This window comes from Drosophila arizonae, chromosome 3 (assembly GCF_054131065.1).
Source record: "Drosophila arizonae isolate 15081-1271.41 chromosome 3, UAZ_ARI_1.0, whole genome shotgun sequence".
NCBI classification, from domain to species: Eukaryota; Metazoa; Arthropoda; class Insecta; order Diptera; family Drosophilidae; genus Drosophila; species Drosophila arizonae.
In genome coordinates this window covers 17,047,262-17,058,691 of record NC_142923.1, presented here as the reverse complement: position 1 = coordinate 17,058,691, position 11,430 = coordinate 17,047,262, and the positions used below count along the sequence as shown (strand labels likewise).

The 11,430-nt window shown below is 41.4% G+C and overlaps 1 protein-coding gene across 6 annotated transcripts in view; it reads right to left on the bottom strand.

The window, feature by feature from the left end:
- Positions 1 to 987: 987 nt before the first annotated feature.
- mtgo (miles to go) overlaps positions 988 to 11,430 on the bottom strand; it is a 70,276-nt gene continuing 59,833 nt past the window's right edge. For all 6 annotated transcript variants that reach the window (XM_089464816.1, XM_089464815.1, XM_018003152.2 and 3 more), the window contains 3 exons: positions 9,878 to 10,050; positions 6,175 to 6,469; positions 988 to 6,097 (listed from right to left, as the gene is read on the bottom strand). In XM_089464816.1, coding sequence (XP_089320942.1) covers positions 2,259 to 6,097; positions 6,175 to 6,469; positions 9,878 to 10,050 — 4,307 coding nt within the window. In that variant the 3' untranslated portion in view covers positions 988 to 2,258. The remainder of the gene's footprint in view (positions 6,098 to 6,174; positions 6,470 to 9,877; positions 10,051 to 11,430) is intronic.

The following is an 11,430-nucleotide window of genomic DNA, read 5'->3' as shown; positions in this document are numbered from 1 at the left end:
TTCCAACTATGTTGAAAGCTGAAAATTCAAATATGCAGACTAATCTGATACATCAAAGCATGATCTGATATTATCAAGGTTTAGCTAGAACTAAATAGTATATCATATTTAAACGTATCGATGTGCAGCATCAGGTCTAAGAATACATGATTCCAGCTGCATTTGATACAGTAGTTGGCTGTAGAGCATCTGATATCCAGGTAGTCCCACTACTATCTTAAGGCAGTGCTAAGTAATATTGGATCAATTAGAAAAAAATATATATACCGATGAGCCCATATTAAAAAGATCTTTACAACAATTTTTTTTGTATATCGCATTTATTTTATATATAATTATATGTATATATGTATATATAGAAACATATGCATACACATTTATATATATATATACATATACATATATGTGTATATACTTTGCAAATAATTATTATAAATATGCATTACATATATATGTATATGTATATGTATATATACATATATATACATGCATAGATATACATACACACACATATATATATGCCTGTATAATAAACAAATATATCGACAAATAGTACAATATATAGTGCTAATATAATAATATATATATATATATATATATATATATATATATATATATATATATATATATATATATATATATATATATATATATATTTAATTATATATATTCTGTATATATTGTAACCATTTACCGACGTAAACATACATATCTTCAGTATATATTTTGTAATTATTCATTAAATTTCATATTAAACTATGGAAAGAAACGATTATATTAATTTATTTAATTAGAAAAATAATAATAATTGGAATATAAATCACTTTGCGTTGCATTAGGCTATAAATTTCAAATATTTTTTATCGTATGCTCTAAATAATTTTTATTTATTTATTTTTTATTCGTATTTTTTAATTTTTTTTTTCTTCATTTTTGTGTAAAAAATATATTTATGTATATATTTATATAATTATATATTTGTTTGTATTGTGTGTATTTATAGAAACGAGCTTTATTTATTTTGTTGTTTGTTTTTGTTTTTTTTTTTCTTGCCTAGCATGGGTTTGCAACATAATGTCCGCAGCATCTTTAAGGATCGTTAAGAACCAACATGTGTTCCGCCATTAACACGAGATATAATTCATGTAAGCTCTGTTATAATTGGATTGGATTGTATGCTACGATATATATATATTTATATAGCCGCGCTATGAATTTTCGATTTTGTATTTATAATAATAATAATAATAATAAATTGTGTATATATAATAATTCACATGGAAAGTTAAGAGAATGAAAAAAGCGTCTGTTGTTAAATTAGCTCGAAATGGACATAGTTTCAATTCGCCACTCGAATCTCAACAGTTCGGAATGGGCTATGGATTAACTTGCATCCATCGTCACGTTTTTCTTTTTTTTTTTTTTTTTGTGTATTTTCTTTTTCTTTTTTTGGCTATCCATAACAATTGTACAGCTCTAAAGTTATTTATATATTTGCATAGTTTCATTAGTTCAAAGATATATATATATATATATATAGTTACATATACATTTGCAAACAGACAGATATAGTAGTGGTTGTTATCAGTTTCATATACCATGATAGAGCATAGTCTAATAAATTCATAATTTTCGGTATTCATTGTTTATAACTTTCGTTTCAAATATTTATAGTGCATTAACATACACATACATCCATGTTCAACAACAATGCGGTAAACAGTAAAAGAGGCTCTTGTAAAGGTTGTAAGAATTTCTAGGTTAAGCTTAGTTGTTTTTGTTTTTGTTTGTTTGTTTGTTTAGTTGTATGTACATTGAGAGTTGGTTGTTGCACAAAATGCTATAGCACATATGGAGATTTTTGTGTGTAGTATACATATGCTTGTGTGTGTGTGAGTGTGTGTGTAATCGATTAAACATGTAGTTAGCCACATAATAATTTATGTGAAATTGTAAATAAAGAGTTCTTAAGAATGTTCATTGTATAGATATACTGTATATAATATTGTTGGTGTTGTTTAAGGAATTGTTTGTGAAGTGTGTGGGATTACTGTTGCCTTCTTACATATGTATATAGAGAGATTTAGGAGATGTACAATCGATTTCATATTTATATATATATATATACACATACATAAACACATATAAAAATGATAATAATAATAATGATAATGATAATAATAAGAAAAACAAATGCGAGTGATTTGCAATCACTTTTTTGAGACACGTGATTTGTTGTGTGACGATCGATCGCCAAATCAGCCACAGAGCATGTGCACCAGCATCGCCACTAGGAAAGTCACGAATACAAATGAAACCACAAAGAAGACGGCCTTCTGTTGGTCCGTCAGCCGCTTCCTATTGTAGTAGAGCGCCATCAGCCTGGAGACGAAGCGTCTGATCATGCCGCCGTGGGGCAAGATGAAGTTGCTGCTGCTGCCGCTGCCGCTGCTGTTGCCGTTGCTGCTAGTTGCGGAGCCCATGACGGCAGCGGTGGCGTGCGGCAAGTGCGCATGATGCATGTGGTGTGAGTGGTGCAGATGATGCTGATGGTGCAAGTGATGGGCACCGCTGCTGTTGCCCCGCAGCTGCAACGTAGACGCCGATGTACCAGCCAGACCAGACGAGCCCGCTGGCTCCCCGGGGCACGCCTGATGCGGCTGATGATGGTGATGATGATGATGGTGATGATGATGCAGCGGATCGCCGCAAGCATTGAAGTTAGCTGCTGCCAGCTCATGCTGCAATCGCCCAATCGCCTGGACATCAGCTCCAACTCCACTATTGCCGCTAATCGCCGAGGCACTTACCGAACGCATGTGCACGCTGTTCGTATCCGATTGCTTGCGGCTAGCCCGCTGCGTCGTCTGGCTGGGCACCATTGCCGATCCATGCAGATGGTGGCAGGGTGCCGTGCTGGCGTCCAGCTCCTTGGGCACTTGATAACGCAGCGCCGCTGACGTCTGTCCCGGGAACAGCTCGCCGCTGCTGGTGACGCGCACCGGACACACCCGAAACTGGTAGCAGGTGCCCGGCACAAGATTGTCTATGGTAAACTTGGTCTCTGGTCCACGGTACAGCTGTCGGTAATCCAGGTTGCTTAGCGCCACGGGTGCTGCACTGGTATTGGTGTGGTTGCTGTTGCTGCTGCTGTTGCCACTGGCACTGCGCGCCTTGGGTGAGCTGGAGCTGTCCGCATCGGAGGCGACGATGGCGTACTGCAGCTCATACTCGACACGATCGTTGAAGCTGTTCTTCGAGTGCTGCCACTCGAGAGTGAGCTGCACCAGCGGTTGGCTGGCCTGGTCCAGCAGGCAGACGCCCTCGTGCAGCACTCGCGGCGGCTTGATGTTGGCCGGCAGCGTGGCGCCCGTCTCGAATACATACTCCTCGGAGTACTCACCGTCGCCGGCCCGATCCGTATGCGCATAGATGCGGAATGTGTAGCTGCTGCGCTCCTGCAGCTTGTGTATCTTGCACATGCAATTCGTGCCCGAGTAGACAGTTTGGAATTGCTTCGCCCTGGCCACATACATTTCCACATAGTACTTGGTAAAGTCCGCACTGCTGCCGCTGAGTGCGCCGGACGAGAGCGTGGACACGGAGCCCGTCTTGCCGCTGTCGCCCCATTTGAGTTTCAAGTAGTTGTGCCCAGAGCCGCTGCACTCGAGCCGCGGTGGCGCTGGCGGTGCCGGCTGTGTCGTTAGCTTCACGTAGGTACTGAAGAGTCCGCTGCCTATCGCATTTACCGCCTGCACCCGGAATTTGTAGCTTGTCTCGGGCGTCAGGCCAGTGACTGTGTAGCGCGTACAGGCGTCCGGTGTGGCGATTGTCCGTTCGCCGTATTCAATGTTGTAGTTGCTGATGTCGGCGCCATGGGACGCCGGCGTTGTCCAGTTCAAGGTGACTTCCTGTGAGGTGAACTCGTAGCCCAACATCTGCGGAGCGCCGGGCACAGCAGCGGGCGTCGATACGCACACAGCATCCGTTACGGGTCCAGCACCAGCCGCATTGCTGGCCAGCACGCGTAGGTAATACCGTGTATAGGGCGTCAGATTGCGCAGCTCCACTAGAGTCTGGGGTCCCTGGTAGCAGCCATGGAACTGTGCGCTGGGCGGCTCAGCCTGGGGCTCATCCAGCTGCTGGCTGGCGCTCTGCAGGCTGTAGCCACTGACAGCTGCACCGTTCAGCTGCGCCGGCGGCTTCCAAGTGACGGTCAGATGGGTCGCCGACTTGACCACAACTTCCAGGTCAGTGGGCGCACTGGGCGGTGCGGCGGCCGCTTCGAAACGCAGCCACGGCGACCAGCTACCGGCGCCAATTCGATTGATGGCACGCACCTGTGCCTCATAGACACCACCCGGTGCCAGCTGCTGGGCCACAAAGTAGTCTTGTTTGCCGCGATACACGATTTGTGGCTGCGAGGGCTCCGATGCATCGAGGCAACGCAGCTGCGCCTCAAATTCCAGAACCGGCGCACCGCCATTGTTCTCCGGCTGGGTGAGCCGCAACAGTGCTGCGTAAGGCGTTGGTGGTGCATCGCAATGGGGCTGGGGTGGTGCGGCTGGTGGCACTGCCTCTGTGGTCACATGTCCGATCTCCGAGAACGGACTCTGCCCGGCAGGCCCCTCGCAGCAGACACGCAGCTGATAGGTGGTGCCCGGCTGCAGCCGCTCACACATCGCCTCCGTTTCGCTGCCAGTGTAAATGCGCTCGAAGCTGGGTCCCGCGCTGAGCTCCAGGTGGTAGCGCAAGATATCCGAGCCACCGGTGTCCGACGGCGGCTCCCAGCGCGCCTTGAAATGCGTGCCGTGTATCTTGCCCTTGGCATGCGGTTTGCCCGGCCGGCCGGGCCGCTCCGCTGCCGTGCAGTAGGTAACCTCCTTGGACCAAGGCGACACACCAGCATCATTCTCCGTGCGCAAACGGAACTGATAGTTGGTGGCTCGTCGCAGTTGCAGGCACTCGTAACGGGTCTCGCCACCCTTGTAGCTGTTCAGGTAACCGTGTCCGGACTCAGCATCCTGCAGCTGCAGCAGAAAGTCGCCGTCCTGTGATCGCCGCTCCCAGACGAGCTGCAGCGAGCTGGCGGTGCAGGCCTGCAGCTGCGGCGGCATCGGCGCTGTGGGCGGATTGCCGGCTGTGCTGTAGCTGCTCACCTGCGAATAGGCCGACTGGCCGATCTCGTTGACGGCAGCCAGGCGAAAGCTGTAGACTGTGGTCGACTGCAGCTTGTTGAGTAGATAGTGCTTCGCCTTGGTTTTGGCCAGCTCCGTGAACTGCAGCGCATTGCCACGCCCCTCGTCATAGTCGAGCAGATAATATTGAATGGGCGCACCGTTGGCAGCTGGCGCCGTCCAGCGCAGATTTATCGAGCTCCTGGTGCGCGACACCAGTTTGGGGGGCAGCGGCTGGTCGGGCTCACAGGCTGGCGTTTTGAACTCGGTGGGTTCGCTAACGCTGCCCTGCAGCTGCTGATAGTGCACCTGCAGCCGCACCAAGTACTCCTGTCCCGGCTGCAGATCCTGCACAATGCACTCGTACGCCTCGCCCCGGTACAGGCTCTTGTATTTGCACTGTTTGCCCGTGTCGCTGAGCAGCACTTGGTAGCGCAGATCCTGCACGTTCACCAGCAGCACATCCGTTATGGTTGGCGGCACCCAAATGATCTTCGCAGCACGCGAACTCACATCGATCACCTCTGGCCTGTCAATGGCCGAGATCTGTTCGACAATTTGGGCCTGGTAGTCCTCCTCATCCTCGGCGGCCACACTGGACGTATCCTCGCCGTCCTCCGACGTGCCCACTGAGCTCGCACCGCCCACACTGCTGCGCGTGGGCGCGGCCAACTGCTGTCCAGTTGCGGTGCTAGCGATGACGACGTTTCGCTGCTGCTGCAGCGCCGGTTGCGGCTGCTGATGCGCCAAGTGGCGTCCACGCACATGGCTATGCATGTGGTTGTTGTGCTGGTGCTGCTGTGCTACTGGAATGTTGTTGTTGCTGTTGTTGTTGTTGTTGCCGCTGTTGTTGTTGTAATGCCCATTGATGTCATTGCGACGCGGAGAGGGCGAATGCGTGGGCGTGGACATGCTGGAGTCTACAGAGCAGCAGAGTAAGGGAATCCCATTAATTGAATATACATACATATATTTGCAATCAATAATTAATACTCACTCAGCTCACGCTGCTTCTCCAGCTTACGCAGCAGCTTCGTGTGCTGTCGCTGGCTGCGCTCATCTCTGTAGTTGGGCGGCGATGGCGAGTGCGGGGAATGTAAGTGCGTCTGTGACGTTGGCGGCGCACCGCCAGCTGTCGCCGTGCCTGCCTGTTGGGCACCCGTCTGCTGCTGGTGCTGCGGGGGCGGCGGCGGCGGCATATGATAATGCGGTGGCCCGTTGCCCGTTGGTCCTGGCCCGGGCGGATAGCCGGGCAGCGGCGTATAGAAATGCGATGTACCATTGCTGCTTATCTGAAAACGTGTTGCAAAATGCTTTAATGAAACTGCGAATAGTCAAATTTGCTGTAAAATAAATACAGATTCTGTTGTTGTCGACGTGGTCGTTGTTGATTTAATCTTTTGCGGCTTCATTGCTAGCTGACACTGTGAAAAGTATCCACGTCAACGAAAAGTACAACTATAAATAAACCAACGCGAACTTTTTTTTTGTTTTTACTGATAAACAATCGCAAAACTACACAAAACCCGGAATCTCGTCGTTGCCGTCCGTGAATTTTTGTATTTAAATCATTTTTAATTGGCTTTTAAAAGTTACAACTTAAATTATTATTATCATTTCATTATTTGTTGAATTTTACTTGCTTCTTCATTAAATTAAATGATAAACCGTATCTACTTAACACGATTCTGTTAATTTTGTTAGAACACTGCTAACATGCTGTTGTACTCAAGTGAGTCTGCAATCAGTGTTTATAGCAGAATGACAGTTCATACAACAAGAGCAACTGCCGGTATATCTACCCTTAAAAAATAACCTATCTGGCAACGCTATTCTGCAAACAAGTAACAGTCAACTGAACTGCGCATTTGAAGCACAAAGAGTAAATTTAAATCATTGTGACAAATTGCTCAATTATTAGACAAAACTACATTTAGCCAAGTATGACGAAATCATAACATAAACGTATATTGCATAACCCTGTTATTCATACCAATGCAATTTATAAACTGCTGGAAATATTTGGGTACAGTCATTAAACAAGTTAACACATAATTTTATTGACTTGGGGATACCCTGTATTTAAATAGTCACAAAATTTCAATGAACATAAATATCTAGTAAGATTGTATTATTTGAGTTGACAACCTTTGCGAAATTTATTTCGGAGCCACTGCATGGACACAAATAATGAGGAAAATTTTTATTATATATTTTATTGCAAAATATATAGACATATATACTCTTCAAAAGACATAAAAAACCCCTTTGAATTAGCATACAATCAAGTGATAATGAGATTGCACAAATACAACGGAAGCTGGCTTTCGCCTTGGTAAATTTGTTGCTGAAAATTCGGTAGACAATTCCGAAAAGAAGAAAAACAAAGAAAAAACTTTGTCTACACGAACTCGAAGGTTAAATATGCTATGTGACATAATCTGTACAACACCGATGGCTTGATACTCTAGCTAATATATGAAAAATATAAGAAGAATGTACTGGATCAAAAATCAGCAAAAACCTAATAGCCTAAATAAACAAATAAAATTTTAATACTTAATTTAAAATGAAATATTACTTCAATAAATTATCTACATTTGTAATATAGCAGGTCTCACTAATATGAAAATTTCACAAATCATTTCCCATATTTGCAGATAGCCGCAAAAAGAGAAGAGTATTTGAAAGCGCCGTCACTTTTATTTCAGCAACTGAGCGTGACGCCGTTTCTGCTGCTCTACATATGACTCCGGAAGTTGTTGGCGCTGCAATATTTAAGTTTGAGTTTCTTAAAATGGCATTGGGCGACGAGTGTTGACGGCAATTACCTACATAACCTATATATGTGTGTTTATATCTATGTAAGTGTATTTGCAAATTTTAAATATAGTTTCATATATATTTTATAGAATTTCGATTTCCCTTATAATCCATTTGAAGTGTTTTTCCAAAGTTTTCCTCTAAGTACTTTCTGTAAGTATTTTTTTAGTATTTCTTCTAAGTATTTGCTCTAAGCACTTCTCATAGGAGAAATAAATGTTGTATTATATTTTCTATACATATGCATATATAGATTTATATATGCGGTTAACTGAGTCGATTTTTCTTTGCAAGCGTTCAGCTACTAATTATAAAATCACGGCTTTAAGCCCATATTTCAATTTAATTTAAAAGCGTATTATAAATTTCTTATTAATAATAACAAATAAATTATTGTGCATTTAAGCGAAAGGCAAAAATAATTGCAATCACGACAGCCCTGTTTGATTGTTAGGCAAATAAACTATTTAACTATTAAGAAGGCGCATCTTCATAAATCAATGCTAATCAGAATACAATTTCCTATAAGTATAATTAGCTATTATCATTCGTATTTGTGAATGATTGCAGAGAGTACAAATGATTTAAATACAATTCATTTAATATATTATTCTAATAGTTCAAATAATCATACAAAGTGATTATTTTTTATTAATGTCTTAACTTAGTTCCGTTTTGACTGCCTACTTGATCGCTTATCGCCAAGTTTGCACTCGCGATTCTCCATTGTTCTAATAATCAAAGCTGCTGCTGGTGCTGCTGTGGCGATTAATGCATTGACAACACGAGACAGCAAATGTCTGGGTTAAGCCCGCAGTCGAGTTCCAGGAAAACATCAACTGAATCGGGTGTGTAAAATACAAAAAAAAAAAATCCATTACGTACGTACATGCTATCGCACACCATATTCGTGTGAGACTCTAAGATTCATATATGTAAGTACTAATTGAGTTAGGTCTAATGATCTCAAATATATATATGCATTTAGTCAGAAATGTATTAATATAACAGAATTAATATATCTAGAATTTCTTTAGTATAAAGACTAGAAAGCAAGAGAAACTAGGTACAAGGTATATTTCTGTCGAACCTTTGGCCGGCCACATTTCGCTAAAATATGAAATTTGCATTGCCAATTGTTATTGTTTGAGCTTTCTACTATAATTGCTGTCGATGATTGACGCTCAATTAGTAATCAATATTCTATACTTGATAATGAGAACTTTACACTGGCAAATTTTCTAATTGATTGACCAGCTGAACACTGACTGGAAAGAACATACAGACTAATAGATAAGAGCTAGAATGCTGAATGGAAGTAAAGGTGAAAGTAGGCAAGAAAAGGCAGGGCAAGTTTGGCTTATAATAGACCACATAAAAATATTTCATAGTTGGAAACTTAGTACCCAAATGGCTTATATGAGTTACTCATAGCATACTTACTAAGTTACGAAAGTGTTTTATAAATAAAGAATTTTTCCAAGTATAGAGCAAACTTGGAAACTCTAGAATGACAGCTTTGTGGATGACCAGCAGTTCTAATGAAATCAAAAATCGCAAAAATAAAAATAAAAATCTAGACCGGGAAAAAAAATTGCTTTCTCGATATTTCTTGATAATTGGAATTTCTGTGTTTCAAAAAAAAAATCTTATCGTTTCGAATTATTGGGACTCGACTGTATATATATTCTATTTCAATTTAATAAGGAATACGCAACTACTATTTAGTATTTCAGTCTCAAAAAATTCAGCCAAATGAATGATTATATATTATTTATATATCTTTAGTAGTTTATGATTTAATTAGAATCTTTCTTGCCTGCCTCTAAGTTATACTTACTAGGTAAATCGTGAATCTACTATAAAATTGTACTCACAAATGGTCCTGCATGCAGATGTCCCTGACCGGTATGCAGTTGCTGGTATTGCTGCGGCGGTAGCACCACATGGGTCAGAGTTCCGTTCTCATTCACATATGGTGGCACCTGCACTGGCATCGTCATCGTCGGCGGCTGCCGGTTGTGGGAGACCATTTGAACGGCCGTTGGACCTATAAAAATAGAAAGAAAGGAAGTGGATGTTTTAGTGCACAATCAAACTCGGTTTCAAGGTCTGTGTAAAGTGAATTAAGGAAAAAAAAAACAAGTATTAATGGAGGAAGTCCATCGTTATCCAAATACTTCTTTAAAACTTTTACAAGCTGCTGCTGGCGCTGCTGCTGCTTTTACTGGCTTGTTGCACATCATGGTACTTAAATAGCTTTTCAGATTTCTTATAAATATTTCAGTACTTAATTATGGCAGGCAAATGTAGTAAATAAAACAATTTAATAGAGGAGCAGAAGTTGGAGAAGTAGAGTCATTTACAATGGAGTTGAAGGCGAACCGAATATGAGGCTAAAGTTAAACTTAGATTGAGTCAAGCACAGGGCAAGCAGTCGCTCAACCATTTTCCATATCAATATTCGTAGAGCTGAGGCTCTGACCTAATCAGCCGTAAAAAGCAGACGCGCATAACCAGCCGTTCTTTAACGGCGACTCCATTACACGTTTGCCTCCACTACTTAGGTGTAAAAATGTCGGTTTAGTGCGCTGATGCATACCATTGCAAAGTAAAATTCATGATAGCCGATAACAGCAGCGACGACTGCGACTGCGACTGCGACTGCGGCTCCAACTGCAACTGCAACTGCTGAAAATCCAATCCATTTAAAATGCAGCGAATGTCTGAATGTTTAGTGTTAGTGAAGAAATTGCACGACTTACGAATACTCTAATCGCAGACAAATGCAAAATCTATGATATTGTATAGTTTCTTATAAGGCTATTGAGCTCTGTGAGATATATAAACAAGTATAAGATTTATGGACAGCGAGATGAGCTGTTGTAATATTTGTGGCTACTCTGAATGTTGTCTTAACCCACATGCAAATTTTATAGGCTCCACCCATTATAAACAAACGCCTATGAAAGACATCGATTCATACTTTCTTTGCTCAAACTATTAATACATTTCTTTAGTTATAAATGGGCACAATAAGATTGATGAATTAAAACCAAAGTATTTTAGTATATTAAATATGAAATACTCTTGCAGACATATGAATATATATGGGCATGTGATATATAATAATAAATGAATATAGAATACCAATAATAATTGAAAATATTAATATTCTTTATGCAATATATATTGCTAACCACATTGATACTATTTACCAAAAAAAAAAAAAAAAAAAAAAACTTAAATTATTATTTTTTTAAGTAAAATACCTCAAACATGATATTATAAAAAGTCACGTTATTTGAAAAATATAATAGTGAAGGAATATAATTAGCCAGAAAATATTTTTGTTCAAGTTTTACATTATTTATCATTATTATTTATTATTTAGAGTTGAAATTCGCTTCGGCAAATTCAGTTATAGATG